General features: G+C 32.4%; 2 protein-coding genes, 1 long non-coding RNA gene and 1 pseudogene across 5 annotated transcripts; 3 read left to right on the top strand and 1 right to left on the bottom strand.

Moving 5' to 3' along the window:
• The first annotated feature begins 80 nt into the window (after window positions 1-80).
• LOC146529659 (protein lethal(2)essential for life pseudogene) lies at window positions 81-883 on the top strand (annotated as a pseudogene). Its single transcript, XR_014879036.1, has one exon. The product of XR_014879036.1 is annotated as a protein lethal(2)essential for life pseudogene (transcript).
• A 1,847-nt stretch (window positions 884-2,730) lies between these two features.
• On the top strand, window positions 2,731-8,852 carry LOC146529658 (delta(24)-sterol reductase-like). The gene is made up of 10 exons (XM_085202201.1): window positions 2,731-2,870; window positions 3,653-3,863; window positions 4,761-4,916; window positions 5,081-5,305; window positions 6,057-6,151; window positions 6,424-6,598; window positions 7,053-7,211; window positions 7,563-7,760; window positions 8,128-8,259; window positions 8,600-8,852. The coding sequence occupies exons 2-10, from the start codon at window positions 3,672-3,674 to the stop codon at window positions 8,801-8,803; spliced, it is 1,536 nt and encodes a 511-aa protein (XP_085058327.1). The 5' UTR covers window positions 2,731-2,870; window positions 3,653-3,671; the 3' UTR covers window positions 8,804-8,852.
• Window positions 8,853-10,409: 1,557 nt separating this feature from the next.
• Window positions 10,410-11,945, bottom strand: LOC146529657 (uncharacterized). Its single transcript, XR_014879035.1, has 2 exons — window positions 11,845-11,945; window positions 10,410-11,747 (listed from the first exon to the last, which is right to left on the bottom strand). It is a non-coding gene; the product is annotated as an uncharacterized LOC146529657 (long non-coding RNA).
• LOC146529656 (uncharacterized) lies at window positions 11,926-18,806 on the top strand. 2 transcript variants are annotated; one of them, XM_085202186.1, is made up of 7 exons: window positions 11,926-12,063; window positions 15,320-15,447; window positions 15,977-16,110; window positions 16,605-16,647; window positions 17,079-17,202; window positions 17,573-17,714; window positions 17,848-18,806. In XM_085202186.1, exons 1-7 carry the CDS (start codon window positions 11,995-11,997, stop codon window positions 18,522-18,524), a joined length of 1,317 nt encoding a protein of 438 aa, XP_085058312.1. In that variant the 5' UTR covers window positions 11,926-11,994; the 3' UTR covers window positions 18,525-18,806. The 2 variants fall into 2 exon arrangements, with proteins under 2 accessions (XP_085058312.1, XP_085058313.1); XM_085202187.1 differs by lacking the exon at window positions 11,926-12,063 and adding an exon at window positions 12,633-12,743.
• The last annotated feature ends 341 nt before the right edge of the window (window positions 18,807-19,147 follow it).

Here is a 19,147-nt window from a genome sequence, read left to right as displayed (position 1 = left end):
GTTCTCTATGGTTACTACCAGTGTTGCCAGCTTAAAAACAAATAACGTCATTCAGTGACAGATAAATGGCGCCATTTTTTACAACTACATATTACATTCAAGAAGCGTTCATTGATCATTCACTCATTCGTAATTCATATCAGCTGAGACTGTGGTTTTGTTTATTTAGTTCGCCTTGTTGAACGTTCTAGAAATTAATATAACAAACAAACATGTCGTTTTGGCCGGCGAGTAAACCTTTGTTCGGGGACGAAGTTGTCTTGCGTTCTATTGATTGGCTAGAGAATTTGCCTTGGAGAAACGACTCAACAGTCAAAACAGAAAAAAATAAATATAAAATTTATTTACACGTGAAGGATTTTGCACCCGACGAGATTACAGTGAAAACCATTGATGGATATATTGTTGTAGAAGGTAAACACGAGGAGAAAAAAGACGATGAAGGCCTTATTTCTCGACAGTTTGTGAGGAAGTATGCGTTGCCAGAAGGCTGTCGGCCTGAGTCCGTGGAGTCCAAATTATCATCTGACGGAATTCTATCTATTACAGCCGCGAGGAAACCAGTCGTGCGTAAAGATACTATAATACCAGTTTCACATGAGACCATCAAGTCTAAATTATAATGTGAAAAAATAATCAAAGTGTGCTGTAAAAATGGAAAACAAAATACTTAAAATGTAAAATGTAAAAATGTCGCAGGTGGTTTGGATGTTTATTTTTCTTATTTTATTTTCATTAAATGATATGGTAATTTTAAAATGAATGTTATGAATATTTGTCAGGATTTAATGGTGCTTGTGATTGAAATGTGAAAATTAACTATTATGTGGGACAATTCGAATTATTAAATATAGAATTTAAATATATAAGCCAAAGAATTAAATATAGTTTTGTTTTATTAACAAAATTACATAGGTACCTATCTTAAGAACAATATAATTTGCGCTAATACTTATTTTAAAGTTGGTCACTTCAATCAGAAATCATCAGAATAGCAAAATGATAATTTAATAGTAACAATCTACTTAACATCAAAATAGCAAGGTTAATTAAGGATTAACAGTAAAAACCGCTTACACTCAGTAGGTACCTAATTATCTTAACTTCTATACTTTTATTACAAAGCTGAAGAATTTGTTTGATTGAAAGCACTTCCATATTGATAGTTCATCTATCGTCATTGAAAGAGGTATAGTCACGGATTTTTTTGTCTCTTAATGTATCTATTCTTAAATGAGAAATATTCTAAAATGCTTGATTGGACTGTAACATGACCGGGCGAAAGTATCATATACTGATATTTAAACAGACGGATGGAGCCGAGAACGAAATGCAGCATGCGACCCACTGCAGCACAGTAGGGTAGATCCGGCCGAAATTGTTTCGATGTAACCCAATTTATCTGGGTTCACCGTACACTGTGCCACATGACACAATCTAAGCGGCCGATGCAATGGCCACTTGAAGTGTGTCATGTGTCATTACAATTCTTATTTTATCTTCATTTCACCACCCCGAGATCAAATCTAGTGCGCAGATAAAATCTACTATCAAAAAATAATAAAACATTAATTAATGTCTTTATGCGTACCACTGTAAGAACCTAATAACCTAATGTTAATTTATTTTCCACTTTAATTATTATGAGTGACAAAACATAACGCCGCCATTATCATGCCAGAGCGGGGAAGTGTAAGTACCAAGTAAGTATTCATACCGAGTAGCGATTGAACCCGTAACCGTCACGTCTGCCAGGCGTTGTCTCAACTCTCATTGTGTCACGATGACCTTCACTTGTGCCATGCTTATTGTTTCTAATTAATAAATGTAGAATTACCAATAATCTTCAATAAAACAACTGTCGTTATTTATTTTGTGTAGTAACAAAGTAAATAGCAAGATATATTTTACCGATCGAATGTCGCACAGTATAAACGTGTCTATTTATTAAATTTAAAATAAATTTAATAAAAAAACGAAGAAATAACATCTATATTTTTTTCTGTGTTTTTGTACACACACAGCGGAATTACTGGACGGATTTCAATGAAATGCTTTGTTGACACAAACATCTAAGCTGGAGCTGGAAATAATATAATGTCTAAACTAAAATTATTCATTATGATAAGCAGTTTACATTAATACAAAAAATTGAAAATCTGGAACATACGATACATAAATAAAATGGTTTATTTAAGTACCTATAGGAAATGAAAGGCGGCGTTAGCAAAAATTGGTCTGCACGATAACCATTTTCCTTTGGGCTTTGGGCTTTGGCAAACTAAAATAGAAGATCTAGAACATCTTATGCAGGAACATAATAGTTCAGCTCAATTAAAAAAAAAAGAAATTAAATGCCGCCTTGCTGCTTGCAATAATTGTTCAGTATAGTGGGTTTTTTACTTAAAATAATTTAAAATCAATGACGCCGTATGGTACGGCTACTCGCTGATAATAAAATAATTGCTGAAAAAACAGGTGTTTTACGTCAGATTGTTACTTGGTCCAAAGTAAAAAAAATATATTTATCAAAGTTCGGATATCTATAATAGGCGTAGATAACTGTTGTGATTTGGCACTATCTATGTAATATGGATATTGAATAATAATCAAATTGTAAACGATAAGAATACATTGTTGGGAGCTAGATAATGATTACCATTTTATTTGTGAAATAATATCTACACATGTAGTGAAATATGACTATTTTACCTTATATACTGTTTGAAAAATAAACTATATCCAGCTTTAAAGAGGGTCCAAATTGGGTCGTTATCTGTAATTCTGATAAGTGGCCGTGACATCGAGCTTGATGAATGATGATCAGTTGGCTACTGGCCGCTCGGTGGAGTCAACGTGATCTCTAAAAGGTGAGTTCAATTTACAAAAAGTATATTTGAAGTAATTATATTTAAGCACTTTATGTTAGGGCTATTACCCTGAATTTATAAGGCGGCGACCACAAAAATGGCACTTTCGGTCTCCTGCCCAAAGTATCCGTCTGCCTGCTCATTTGACCATCTGTCTATGTCAAAGGATAATGAAGTCAGTACGGCTAAAAACTGACAAATCTCAATTTGAACAATCCAATCAAATGAGACGAAGAAGAAGATAAGGCTATTATTATTTATTGGTTTTGACATCTTCACACATTTTTTCACATTTTTGAGACTAATTTGAACTCGCGACTCTTATTCTTAGACAATAAATCACTAATTAGGAAATACATTTGAAATAAAAAAAAATTAAGACTTACCTGTTTCTTCCAAGGTGCGGATTTTACAAAGTTAAAATGTAATATGAATTATATAAATTTAGATATACAAAAATATACATAGTATTCCTTTCCTTTTGTACTTAATTGAAATCAACTAATTAAGTTTAGTATTCCAAATAACCTTCTTCAATGATACCTACTACGCTGTCTGCTGGTTATAAAAAAGCACTCGAAGTTAGAATTTGTTTTGAAATTTAATATATACAAAAATAATTATACATGCATCGTTAAATCGGTCGAGCCAAAGTTAAATAATTTCTGCATCGATGCTTATATTCTGATTTTTTCCCCATTTTCCACATGCTCCAACTACGCGTCGTCCTATTTATTTATACAAATCTTAGTAACACAAAACTAAATTTATTTTACTTAAAGGCCTGGAGCTGCGTTCATCATGGTCGCAGTGAAACCAGAGACTTTTCTAGAATACATAATAATAGAGTACCGATGGTTGCTCGTCATCACCACGTTGATGCCGTTATCCTTCCTCTGGAAGATCTGGTCGACAGTTCGGAATTACGTGGTGTTCAAATTGAATAGCGCACCTAAAGCCCATGAGAGGAAAGTAAGGGATGTGCAGAGACAGGTAAAAATAATAAAGTAATTTAACAGTATTAACTATGAATTAATCCATATTGTCCTCAAAATTCGCACCAGCTTCAATTTATTTTTTTCATTTATTTGCCGGAATTTGCCACGAGAATAGATTTTCTTGTCTTTTTTGGTTGTGGTATCTTTTTTCATTCATTCCGGACTTTTGATTTATATGGTGGTGGATGTATTTTAAAAAAGATCTTACAAGGTAGGTCCCTTTGTCTGTCTGTCTTTATATCTAAACCATACTTAAGTTTGTCAATTTCTTCCCTAAGACAAATACCAGCTGATCTATACCCAGATATTGACGCGGTACCCTAGGTGTACGAGACCGACTCACATTTGACCGGTTTTATAGTAGACAACTTTTTATATTATAACTAAATATAATATTATAAAGTAAAAGTAGTTTAATATTATAGTGATTTGATTATAGTTTATAATTAAATCACTTTTTAACCGACTTCTGTAAAAAAAGGAGGTTATCAATTCGACTGTACTTTTTTTAATTTTTTTTTGTTTGTTATCTCATAACTTTTGACTGGGTGAACCGATTTTGATATTTTTTTTATTTGAAAGTTGAAGCTTCCCGAGTGGTCCCATTTTTTTTGGTCCATGTCTGACAATGGTATCTATGAGAAAATCACATAAGTCTTAAATTTGCATTAGGTATGTGCGCGACAAATAGACGAATAACTCAATGTCGCACCAACCGATTTTGATGATTCTTTTTTATTTGAAAGGATACACTTGAAGGATAGTTTGGTGAAAATTTGGTTAGGTTTACATTATGGGATCCACTTAAATATGGGATAAAGGAATATGGGAAATATTTATAATTAATCTATATTAAACTATATTTTTAAAAATTGCTATAACAAATTTTCAGGTAAAGTCCTGGCTTGCGGGAGACCGCAAAACGCGACTGTGCACTGCTCGCCCCACTTGGCAAACCATGACGTTCCGCCATGGCATCTACAAGAAGATTTTCACAAATATCGATGTAAATTTGGTGGATGTCCTTGAAGTCGATACCAAGAATATGGTAAATTATAATTTACATAAATATTTTATTAATAAAGATAATTTTAAGGACCATTAATTTCACTCTATAATATATTGTCCTATGTCGGAACATAAGGTCAAAAATAAGTATGTAATAATATAATTCTATTATCAAATTTTAACATATTTTTAACCAATCCTTAGACAGTTCGCTGCGAGCCTCTAGTAACAATGGGTCAGTTGTCAAGAACTCTGGAGCCTCTCGGCTTGGCTTTGGCAGTAGTACCCGAGCTAGACCAACTTACTGTGGGCGGTCTGGTCATGGGGACCGGAGTGGAGTCCTCATCTCACGTACATGGGCTTTTTCAGCACATTTGTTTGGAATATGAAATGGTGTTGGCTGATGGATCAGTTGTTACTTGTAGTAAGGTAAGTTAGGATATCAGTAAGTTTTCAGTTAAGGTTTGTTTTGTGTTTAAACTAAAATGTTTCAATGGATTTTAAGACGTACGAACTTTATATCTATAAAATAACAACTTGTTTTGCAAAGTTAAAGAAAAAATATTAATTATTGTTTTTTTAGGTTCACCTGTTTCGCGCACACAGCAGGATAGGCAGAGGAAATCTCACTTGATTTTATCTTTAATACTTCAAGACACCAGAGCGAAGAAATTAAAATATATAAAATATTTTATTTCCTCGAGTAGGAATCGAACCCATAATCTGTGGCGTTACAGTCACACGCTTGTATCTCTGCGCACTAGGCCGAATTAATTATAGTTTCGTAATAAATATTATATTACTTCGAAACGGCGTTGATTGAAGAAACTATCTCTTCTCTTAATTTTGCTTTTTCGTCATGATGATAGATAATAAAGTCTTTTCTATCTAGTCTTACCAGATTTTCACTCTTGCTAAAGGGAACCCGTTTTACTTTATGGTTAATTATAATTCGGTACTGTGGGATTCATCGGTGAAACCGATCCTACTCACTAAAACCCAGCGGAAACCCTATTCACCAAAATGAAACGCCGCAGGATCGCTCACACGTACTACTACGACGCCTCGGTGGAAAGCCCGCCTAATGCGGGCGACCCTCCCGCAGTAGATAGAGCGAACCTAGTGTGACTAGTTTCCACAAAATATTTGGGACCTCAATTAAGACACTTTATTCTTTCAGAAAGAAAACCCTGATCTCTTCTATGCAGTGCCGTGGTCGTATGGAACACTGGGCTTTTTGACTTCGGCTGTAATCAAGGTGGTACCTGCAAAAAAGTAAGCAAAATACATTTATATACTTTAATTTGCTGTATTCAATACATTTAACACGCAATACTCTCGTAACGAGACAAAGCGCTGATTTGAGTTAGCCAGTGAACAGCCTCCAGAATTCAGCGGAGAATCAAGAACGGAAGTGTCCTAATGGAGACAGACTGTCTTAACACAATGATCCTAGTTCTCTCTGCTTCCTCTACTACATGAAGGATACAGCGTAAAGTTAAAAAAAAGAAGTACGGATTGAATTAGACTATTTACCTCTATTTTAGATACATTCGTCTCCAATATCACCCGTACACAAATCTATCAGATCTGTCAAAGAGGTTCCAAGAAGAGTCCACAAAAAGCAATCCTCATCAGTTCATAGAAGCATTACTCTTTACTAAGGACAGTGGAGTAGTGATGCTTGGTGATATGGTGGAAGAGGTTGGAAGAGATGGGAGGGTAAGGAAGTGTCATATGAAGTTAGTTATTTTTTAGCATAGTTATAATAGGATCTGTGTCTATCCATTAATTAAGTGGTATAATAAAGTGTTTGCACTATAACTTTGACATCTCTAAATCTTGCTCTCCGATTTGAATATAGAGTTTTGAGTAGTGGAACCTAACGAAATCCATCCAAGAGCAAAAATAAGATTTGTATATAAATAACGGAAATGCTAATCCCGTAAACGGGTTGGCTATGGGCTCGATTCGCACTCGAAAGAATGAAATATTTTTATTTTTCTCGTTCTGGTAACGAGGCCAAGTTTCTAGTCGTAATCTTAAGAGAAACGGAGTCTCTTAACACCAGGTTCCCTCTGCCTATTCTATGTGTATGCAGGTGCTGAATGATGTATGAGTTTCTTACTACTGATAACATTTAGTTATTTATATTAGGAAATTTTATTAATTTCAGCTCAATCCCATTGGCAAGTGGTATTCAGAGTGGTTTTTCAAGCAAGTTAAGAAGCATTTAACTAGGTATCGTAAAGGAAGTAAGAGAAATTCTGTGGAGTACGTACCATTAAGAGATTATTATCATCGACACACTCGCAGCTTTTTCTGGGAACTTCAGGTATTTATTTGAACCTTATACCAATATGTCTTTTTATTCTTAGGTATAATCTGTGTTATACAAGCACAAAGAAAATCGAATTAGAGACATTGCAAAACAGTATATTTTACATAAAAATGTACCTTTGAAGAAATTTCGAACTAATAGCCAGTGGGATATTATTTAATTACTCCACAACAAGAAATTGCCACTTAGTTTTTTTTTTAAATAACGCTTCAAAGCAGTAATTATTTTTATTACAATTATTTTTTAGCTCATTCCCCATTCACCGTCCAATTTGCGTTTTTTTTAACGTTGAAGTGGAACCTATAACCTGCTATACTTAAATACGTTATATTAATTTCATTCCAGGATATAATACCATTCGGTAACAACGTGATATTCCGTTATCTATTCGGCTGGCTGATGCCTCCAGAGGTGTCTCTGTTAAAGTTAACTCAACCTGAAGCGGTAACTAAGTTGTACAATAAATCCCATGTAATACAAGATATGTTAGTGCCTGTTGACACTTTGGAAGAGGCTGTTGGAGTGTTTCATGAAGAATTTGAGGTAAATATATAAAAAATACTGGAAAAAATTGTTTTGCCATTCATTTGTTATAATATTTATTCGAACCCATACTTCTTTTTTTACTTGGCATTAGTCGCAGCTTATGCCAGAATTTGCCATTCAATTCCATCTAATCCACTCTCGTTATTTACATCGACATCCTGCTAGTTCTAAGGTGAAATGTTCCTTGCCATATCTGTCCATGGAGTGATTTTTTATGTGAATTCTATAAAAGTGTTCAAAGGTAGAGTTTGCCTCTACACGTGTTCGAGACGTGGTGTCTCGAACTGATATGAAATGGCTTCATGATTTTTAAGTTATTAATTAAAAATATACTAAATTAATATTTTTTTACATTTCTTTTCAGGTATATCCAATATGGCTATGTCCCTTCAAAGTGTTCAATAACCCCGGACAGTTGCGGATCGATTCCGGCGAGTGGCAAATGTTTGTAGACATCGGGGTTTACGGAGTGCCCAAGGCAAAGAACTTCGTCACTGTAAGTATTTCGACTGTTATATTACCAAAGTATACAGTGGCGATTTAGTTAGCAGTTTCATGGTTTTTACTAAGTTGCATAGTAGACAGAAAGAACCCAGTGTATAAATACTCCGTTCTTCGTTTAATTTTCAAACAAATTTGAGACTACGCCTGTTAAGTGGTGGAAATTAACGTCAAGTTTTGTCCGGCAAGAGCGGGAGTGAAAATAATGAACTAAAACTAAAAAAATTATAACCATTGTGTTTATAGACACTATCCAGGTGTGCCATGGTGGCATCATATTTTATAGTAAAACTGGTAAAAAACGGTATGATATTTTTATATTTTTTAAATTTCAGGAACCATCAACAAGAAAAATTGAACAATTCGTAACAAGAAAACGTGGTTTCCAAATGCTTTATGCAGACACATATACCACACTCGAAGAGTTCCGTCAAATGTTCGACCATACTTTATATGACAAACTGAGGAAGTCCCTCCTATACTGCTTGGAAGCCTTCCCTGAAATATATGGGAAAGTCAATAAGGATGTTAGAAAGTAACTTTGTTAGTATAATTTTGTAGATGATAAATAAATGTATGTTGATATTTCTTTGACTTTTTACTGGACCTTCATCTTATTAGGTGGCGAAATTTTAGTTATTATTAATTATACACAGCTGGTTTAATATACGGATAATACAGACGTACAAACATAAAAAAATATAGTCACTGTTTTGGGTTCTATTACAATTTTAATTTATGTTTATATGTAGTGTTGGATTTTCTTTGATTTTATACAATACTAGCGGCCCGCTCGCGGTTACACCCGCGTGAACTATGTTATTATTAATTTCTGTCTCCATGACTACGTCTTAGTGACGTCTATGCAAAATTTGAGACTCCTAGCATTTGTAGTAACGAAGTTTCATACAAACTTTCGACCCCAAAAACAACCCGTTAGAAGTCGAATATTGCAAATTCCCGTCTTATCGAGCACCTACGTCCTATATGTAACTGCTATGCAAAATTTGAGATTCCTAGCACTTGCAGTTTCTGAGATTTCGTGATGAGTGAGTGATCTTTAGATTTTATATATATAGATAATTATTTTTTTTGACTTTATCCTTCTAGCATCGCTCTTCAAATCTTTCTTATCGAGACGCAGGTCTTGCTCCGCTTGAAACTCTGAAAAAATCTTTAAAAGTGTAAAGAACTACTAAGTATTTTTTTTACTTTTTACTATATATTTTTGTATATAGTTTTTGTAATATAAATACGGAATCATGTAGTCATGATGAAATTGGAAAATTAAATTTACAAGAAATAATGTATATGATTAAATCGCGGTTTGTTCATTTGTTGTCAATAACGCCACCTATGGTCTTTTCTTTAACAAAACAATTTATAGAATACGGAAAAGACTTTCTCTATCTTGAAGAGATGCCACTAATTAAAATAAAAAAATATTAAATAATAAAAAAACTCACTACCTAACTTATCTGGAGGCACGAATTTAAAGAAAGACAAAAAATCTAAATAATGTTAAGTAAAGAAAAATTAAAAATACCAAATGAAATTATGAATACTTCTGTTATATATACCAACTTACAATTCGTTGTTTTTGGAGGTTTTTAATTATTTTATTACATCCTATAATGTGATCAAGTACAAAAATATATCTTAGGCGTTAAGTGTTATTGTCCCTTTCATTATCAGCTTTTTCGAATAACTTAATAGTCCACCTACCTTGTATTACTTTCTATAATATTTAAACTCATAAGGAAGTTTAATAGTTGTGTTGTCGAGTCGTTGAGTAATTGTGTCTCCCATTACCATCATCAGTTTAGAAATGCCATCAGATGTTGACTACGAAACGCGAATTTATAATTATTATATGCGACATATAGAGGGTGAGGTCACTTTCCAGTGAAGCATCTATGAAGCTGAAGTTCTCCCTGCTAGTTCTTGTTTGTCCATTAGAACATTTATGGCTATTTGTTCAGATCTGATACTTTTTGCTGAAATGTTTTTTATTGATTTACTGTTGAATGCTGAATTAGGCTTAGGCTAGGATTTGGAGCATATGAAGATCTTAGAGTTTTATATTAGGTAACCTTGAGTTTATTGCTATGGTTGGCTGCTGGAGGTCCTGATGCTGTTCCTATATTGGGCAGGTGAAGACACAGGTGGAAGCTAGTGTGCTGTATGGTATAATAGCGAAAAGTAAACAAATTTAAGTATATGCCAAGAAACTTTACAACTTTCATATTATGCCTCACGTATTTCTGCATAACTTGTTACGCTTATAGTATAATACGACGTGACTTCTTATAGTTAGCGAGTATTATGAAGGCTAAAGATATCTATCTATAAGTGTTATTTGTTTATATAGTTATGTCTCTTTTAATTTCACTGTTAATTAGAACTGAAGTTATTTTATGTCTAAGTTTTTTGAATTGCAGTATTTGGATTTCTGGATTAACCCTTAGAAATTGGAGTCAATATTTACTTTAAACGTGAAATGCTAGGTGATAGATAAGCAAAAAAATTTATAAAAAATCAGCTTCACGCAGTATCTCGTATATTATATCAGGCTAGCTCGTAGCAGACAGAAAAGATTGTGGGTTTCATTTTCACCCGAGGAAATGAAATATTTAATATTTTCATTTTCTAAGCTGGTGTCGAGGCAAAAACGCGGCGTTTGAGTTCTGCCATGCAACAATGCCCCCAGAATTTCGGCGGAAAGAGTGGAGCGGAGCCTTAACACCAGGTTCCCTCTGTCTACCCTGCTATAGGGATACAGCGGGAAGGTTAAAATAAAACAAAATCTAAACTAATTAAAATGCCTTAGCGAGTGAAATAAGATAACTTTGAAGATTTACTTGAATGTTAAGAAACTATGTGCATTGTGCATACACAACTTTGAGAGTGAGCTGTTTGTATTTCAATAACAGCGTATAGTTAGTTATTTAGGGCTTTGTTACATGTTTGCTTTATTTAAATTTGATACAGGTTGTTGAGGTGCATCCACACAGCGTCTCTTTGTAAACGTAGCGGATATGGGTTCAATTGGCATTATAGGCAATGATTTTTATTAAATTTTTACTATACCTATTTAAATGATATGTTTTGGTTCACCATATGCAATATCTTAAAGTAATAAAAAGATATTTCTTACAGTATGTGGAAAAATCCGTAAAAACTGGGGCTATGCCTGCCCCGATCGGACATTATTTTTTTTTGCTAAAAATCGGACGTCCAACTCGAGGCATCTAGCAACGCAGATTTTGAAGCTAAATATATAAAATATTTAAATGATAAAATACCATGTTCAGTGAGCCTGATTGAAATAGAAAGTAGAGTTTGAAGACAATTAATTCTATGCACAAATTTAAAACAATGCAATATAATTATGATCGTTCTACCAAACAGGAAAGGAATCCATAACCACCGTATTAACAACCAAATACAGTTCCATTGCGCCATGACATCCTTAATGCAACCCTAAAACAACAGAGAAGTAAATTAACAAAAAATATAATAAAAATTTGCTTTAAATGAACTTAAAATAACAACAGAAATAGATACAGTCTTCGTATACCTTCATAATTTTTTTTTGTTTAAACGTTAAAAACATTACGAACGACCGATCCTACCGCATTTCGTCGTATGGCGCAAAGCCGCGGCACTCGCAGGGCTTCCACCCACCACCCCCTTGAGCTTAGCTTAGCACCGAAACGTACACGTGGCAATGTGTGTAGGTTTCGTAATAAACGTCATTGGTTCTCTAGGAGGGGAATCGGTGGAGTTTGTTGGTTTGGTATGTTTTTTTCAACATTTTTTTTTGATAGTTGATGATGATGATGAGTTAAAAGTTAATAAAGTAAATGATGCACGGTTGGATATGGACAAAATGGTCTCAAGCTTTTACAAATAGTTTTAGCTTGTTTTAAGGTAGGCCAAGAGTGTCAAAAGTAGAAATGCCAAAACTCTCCTATATCCGTCGTTTTACTACCTTTTGCGGGGCTTTTTTACGCTACTCTTAATAATTGATTGTCTTAAACCTAGGACAAATTTGAAAATCTCATTTATTATATAGCATAGCTTATAAAAAACTATGTAAAGTAAGACATCATTTAATATCATTAATTATTCTGATTGAAAATTTAAAATAATAAAATTTAAGTAACTACTTGTTTTCAATAATATACATAATGCAAATGTAATAATAATATGTTAACTAGGTTCCGATAAATTATATAATATAATGATAAAAGTAGTAAATTGTAATAATCAGTATTATTTCATATTACTATAAAATTATAAACAAAAAAATATTAACACATCAACACGACTCCACAGTTTCCATAATTCCACTAGTGACAGTCGATCCTCTGTATCGCTTCAGTACAATCGACCACGTGACAATAGTTGCTGCCTTCAACGCGATTTTTCATTTATCGAAAAGCATTTACAAAACATGGAAATATAATTGATAGGGTGAGTTTTATTGAATTAGATTATAATTTAATAAACACTAATTGTGTTCAACAGGTTTTTTGTATAGTTGATATAATAGCATATTTTTATTTACGTAGATTTTTTAAGTTAAGTTTTTTTATATGAAGTGCTTATTATAAAAGCAAAAAATAACGATAATTTCATTATGTGTTTATTTTCTACATGATTCCCTTCATATATTTACTTATTTATGTTATGTTTTATTGTATAATTTATATGTTTTAAGTGGTTTACGAGGGTTGTTGTTAAGTGCACTTATTTAATTCAGATAAAATAGTTAATTCAAAATGAATTTATTATTATATTTCAATCTGTATAAAGAATACAGAAAAAAGATGCAATTTTAAAATTTCTTAAACTTTCGATCTAAAAAAAACAATTTTTTTTTCAAACTCAATTATCAATAAACAATGTCACAAATTAGATTTCTCATCATAATTTCGCGGGGCAAAAATTTAGAGATCGTAAGCCGGAAACTGTCATTTTCAGACACCAATTCTCCCATTATTGTTATCAACGTGACAGATGTCAAAGTTTTGGCGCGAAAAGGGAACACGACGCGTTCGCGAACGCGGCAACTAAACTGTCTTATAAGTTGTAAAGGGAAACACAAATTATCCTCATTTAGTAGTAATTTAATAAACTTAACTAAATTATAGGCATTTAATTCAATTTAAGCGTAGTCGACGCTCGCCGTGCAATGGCGGTCAATCACCTCCCGGGTTCAGTTTAATAATAATGAACATAAAACAAAAACAAATGAGCTTTTACAGGAAAAAAAGAATTTTACATACATTTTCCGTACTTATTATATTAGTTGTTATATTATTATTTAATTATATTTTATTCTCGTAAAAGTATAATATAAAAAATAGTTAACTAATTCAGTTCAATATTGTATGCGGCTAAACAGCCCTGGATTATCGTACTTATAGTGTAACGATTACATTACTCATTACTTTGTAATGTTTTTACTCTACGTATTTATTAAGAATGGTGATAATGAATGTAATGAAAGTAGTAGGACTTTTTTTAAAATGAAATGAAGTCAACGAAAAAGTCTCTAGGATAGAGAGGAGGTTTATAGGATATTATATTCTATAAAGGTATAGGATACCATAGTAGCAGTAAGAAAAGTTTCCACTTTTCTGCAACATTTATATTGACTAAATTATTAATTAAATATATTGATTTTGATAGTTTCTTACAACTCGCATATGCCAGGGTAACTAGAGGGAACTTAGTGTTACGACACTTCGTTTCCCATGAGGCGATGGGTTATGGAGTCATTGTGTGGCGGGAGTGGCGGAACACCGTACCGCTTTTGTTTTGTTACCGGAGCGAGGAAATGAGCACAATTAGTTGCTGCATTTAGCAATCAAACCCAGAACAACTTACAGACAAACGTATACCGCTACGCCGGGACGCATGTCTTATTTTTTTAAGTTTACAGTTTTTATATCAAATTAAAACTTTATATTATTACATATAAGACAAAAACATTCAATGGCTAGACTAGGGATATTATATTTAGGCTCATTTTAATTTAACGTCACTTTAACCAACATTCTTTTTTTATTACTTTTATAATATACCTTTTAAAGTAATAACATTTGTAAAATTTACTTAAGGTTATTCATTAAATAGAAAAGCTTAGTTAAGTAAGTTCCAATCCGAATCTTAAGGCTTTTTTTAGTGTCCCGTTATACATAGGTACGAGGATAGGCAGGGAGAAATTAAAAACAAAGTTAAAAAATACAATATTTGATTTTTGTTACTTAACTGAATAATTTAACCAATAACTATTTGTTTTCGTTGTATTTGTCATACATATTTACATACTATATATAATAATTGCGTGATAAATAACTAACTTAGACCAAAGTCTGAGCACGCGACAACGCTTTTTAATTAAAAACGTTTGCAGTTAACGTGTAGCGTGTATGACATTTACATTTTTGTGTGGCATTTTTTAAGTTATCCTGTAAGCGAAATTTTTATTTTAATACATAGTTTTGGAATTGTGCTTAAGATCAACAATGTAGATATAGATATCAACATAAAATTGTTTATTTTTTTCTATTTGTTTTGTTTAAACGCTTTACATCACTGGAACTACTAGTCGGATTTTTCAATCTTTTTTTGGGTGGGTCATGGTGGATTTCGGTGTGATTCTTGGTTAGTTTTAAACAACTAAATAATAAAAACTATGCATGAATAATAAAATAGTTGATATATTAAAATATTCAATTTATAATACAAACTTTTGCAATGTAATACATTAAAATTCAGCACACAATCACCCAATCAAAATTATTTAGGAAAAATAAACATTGTTTGAATAATACCTTGGAATGGCTTCCCCCATGCGATCTCGCATTTTTACGTCACTGCTACTGCGCCATAATTTCGATTTTTGACTCGGTTTCATTATTATTCTATAATATTAAAATGTTTAATTAAATTATTTAGTATAGCAGTCTGAAATAGAGAAAATCATGTTTGGGGATGGAATGTTGTAAGTGCTATAATAAAATAAGGTTGTATTATTGTAGATGGAAGAATCACTAGAGGGACGTGAAACCAGCGCAAGCGCATCTGGCTTTGACTCGGCGGCCATTTTGAACGACGACGTATCCCCAACGACGAGCTTTTGTTATAACATACCTAATTTATTTAATGGGTAAGGTTCTATATATTCTATATATCGAAATAAGTAGTGAATATTTTGTTTATATGTATAATGTAAATTTAATTAGAGTAAATAAAATTAAAACGTAGTAAATTTTTATGTCAAATTCACAGAAACAATAACTAACTAAAATAGTAAACTTTATCTCAAATAGTTTAGGTAGAAATGAAATGACATAGTTATGACGATTGTTGTTGAAGCCACGTATTACATTTTATATTAAACTACGGTCTAGACTGCTCTAGTTTACGACTGGGGTACCGTCGCGGTTCATGTGAGAATAAAAATATAATATTACTCAAAAAGGAGGTTTCATGTACGATGGCAGTTAAAAGTTGATATTTTTGTTCTGTTAAGAATTGTCTCTTCATCTCTTCAATCTCTTTTACCATTCTGTCTTTCGTTTCTAGAATACCGAAGTCATATTTGATCTTAAATTATCTTATATTGTAAATGTACTTTAATCAGATAACCCCCGGGTGTAATTGTCTCATATATGTAGCTCATAACATGATTGCAGACTTGGACCAGGCTCAGTGCTTTGCGAGCGGCCTGATGCTGAAGTCAATGAAACGTACGCTTCCAATCCTGAACCCTCAGAGGAAACTGGAGACAACCAACAGTATGAAGAGGACGAAGAATACTCACCTAATAGTAAATTTTTTTATTTTTTTAAATTCGTTTATATATATATTTGTTTCTGTTGTGGCGCAGAGGTCTGCACTGTAAACTCGATGGTTCTAGGTTCGATACTCACTAAGAGGCATGAATTATTTTCATTTGACTGCTTTAGTAAGATAAAGTGCTGCGTTGATTTTAAACTGGAATTAGAATTTTTTAAATTTTAAGTCATAAAGCAAAACAAAATGTCTTACAATTTTCGAATAAAACGCTGTAAGCTTTTAAAATCTAAGTCTATTTAATAAAGTTGGTTTTAATGAGCCAATGGCTTGGGAGTTATAAAAAGGCACTTGCGAGAAGGACCCAATTAAGAAATTTCTTAGAAAATTTAAATTGAAATCTTTTTAAATACCTAAAATACAGGAATATAATTTCGAAACACGTTCGTATGATTTAGTTTCGAGTATGTTTTTCATATTATTGTAAAATGTATTTGTTTATGTAAATGTACAATATTTATATTTCAGGTTCTAAAAGTGACATCCCTAAGCGCAAACAACGAAGATACAGGTTGATTTTATTTTATTTCAATAGTATTATATAACATAAAGAAATTTGTAATATTCATATAAGATACAAAAAATGCTTGTTAAATCAAGACTCGCCCCAGTGTGTCGAGCAAGTGAAAAAGCGTGTGTATTTTACACGAACCCTTTCAAAAAATCTTTGAGCCGTTCATTACTCGTAAACCACTATATTACATTGATTAACATTAATTATTTCTTTATAATATGTGATGATATGAAATCCAAGTTAAATGTTAAAATTAATGTTAAGTAATGCTTCGTTCTCGACTTCACTAACAAATAAATGCGAGATCAATATGGGTGCCAAGTTCTCTATTCACTCGGGATAAAATTCAAGTTCTATCATCCGCTAGTACATTAATAAATATTTGTGAACCTAAAAAAAAATCTTCATTTAAAAATATATTTCTCCAGAACGACATTCTCAAACGTCCAATTGGAGCAACTGGAGGCTGCGTTCCATAAAACTCACTACCCAGACGTGTTCTTTAGAGAGGAGCTGGCTATGAGAATAGATTTGACTGAAGCTAGAGTTCAGGTATTTATAGCGTTTAATGTAATAAATCTGTACGAAAGCTGAGTGTGAATAGTAAATGGTTTTCTATTATGGAATGTTCTAAAATAGGAGAATAAGATTAATAATAAATATTTTTCTTTCGAGTTTTTATTAAAATTTCGTTTATAAGTAATCTTTCATACCTTTTATTATTGTTTATTTTGAAAAAATATGTTTTTTAAAGTGCATAAATATGTGACAGTCTCAACTTTTTAAGAACTACATGATTACAGAATTGAAGTCTGCCTTTGGACTATTTTTACGTTTTTAATATCAATAAAATATTTTTACAATAATATAATTAAAATAAACATAATTATGTGGAAATTAATTTAAAATATATATATTTTAGGTGTGGTTTCAAAACCGTCGCGCAAAGTGGCGTAAACAACAAAAGGCAGGGTGCGAACCATACAACCGCTCCACGCGGTCACCGGACCCACGGTCACCTTCAGCACTCGCTCTAGAAATGAGAGACTTTATTACCATACCAGGTTAGATTCAGAAGAAATAGTAATTGTATATTTTGTAAACAGCAGAACTCAGTTTTCATTAGCAAGAATATGTTATATTTTATATAATTTTAAAATATTGTAATTACTCATTTGTATGATATTCTGTTTTCAGTATCATCATCACAAATTATAAATTTAGCTGAAACGTCAAATCAAAACTCTTATGTATCGAAAACAAAGCAACCAACACCCGCCATACATATTTCGGCGTTACCCACGAGACAAAATGCTCAAATGGACTTACCTTCCTTTTCAATACCACTTCAGTATAATTTAGGATCATTCAAGAAATTAGAAGATTCACAATTAGACTTAGAACCTTCGTCATCGGAGAGTCAAAATCAAAATAATTGGGATACCCGCATGATGCCGAATTTTAATTTGATGAATATAAAACCTCTTTTAGAAAATAGAGAAAACTTAGATATGTCTGAAGTTAAATATGAAGTTAAAAATGAAAATAGATCGTATAACGAAATGAGTACAGGTATCCAAGCTATAGAACCTGAAGATATTTTAGGTAAAGATACAGTGACAGAAGGACAAACAATTTCACCCGACTTCGATATTGAAAGATATCAAAACTATCATAATGAAAACGAGAAGCGATTCAGAGAATCAAGTTTTGATGAGTCAATGATAGAAGATCGAAATGATTTTGTGTGTGACAACGATTTTCTTTGTAAGAATAATTTTGAGAAAGCTGATGAGAAGCGGAATGAATTTGAAGAATGCCACTTGCTAGATACAGACAGTAATGCTATCAGTAATTTTGAAAGCACTCTATAGTATAAGATCAGAAATAAAATTGAATTGTAAATTAAGCTATAATATAAGCCAAGTTGAAAAAGCAATATTTTTGAAGTATTGGATGTATATTTTATAAGATGTATATCTTACATTAATGACCATTTTTTATACATTTTTCCTAATCGTGAACTTATCCATGTATTAATAGATTGTTACTTTTTATAACATGTATTTTTAGATGTTAAATCGATACCTGCAATAACTCCTTTAAAATAAGATGTTTTTAGTTAAGATAAAATTCAAATAAACGAATCTAGTCAAGATGTCTTTCTATTTCAATCATTAGGTTCTCTCAAATTAAACTTCATTGAGTAGAAAACTTTACCCCGCTCCGAACTTTCGAGAAGGTAATCGTGTAATGATTGTTAGAGTTCGTTAAATACAGAGATACTTACCTAGTAATATCTTAATTTCAAATGTACATCTTCGAATGAATTACGGTTATCTCAAGTTCTGAAAGCTCATTCTGTTATAACTAATTTCTTTTTACGTTAACTAAGTAAAACATTCTCACTGTCATGAAGCAATTTTAACATTTCAATATGAGATGCCATCGTAGTGGAGGGGCAGAAGCGTGCAGGTGAAAACAAAAAGTAAAGAAA

The sequence above is a fragment of the Heliconius melpomene genome, chromosome 18, assembly GCF_056956725.1.
Source record: "Heliconius melpomene rosina isolate 202511_hmr_F chromosome 18, ASM5695672v1, whole genome shotgun sequence".
In the NCBI taxonomy this organism is placed as follows: Eukaryota; Metazoa; Arthropoda; class Insecta; order Lepidoptera; family Nymphalidae; genus Heliconius; species Heliconius melpomene.
Note: the sequence above shows the minus strand (reverse complement) of the source record. Positions and strands in the feature narration are given on the sequence as shown.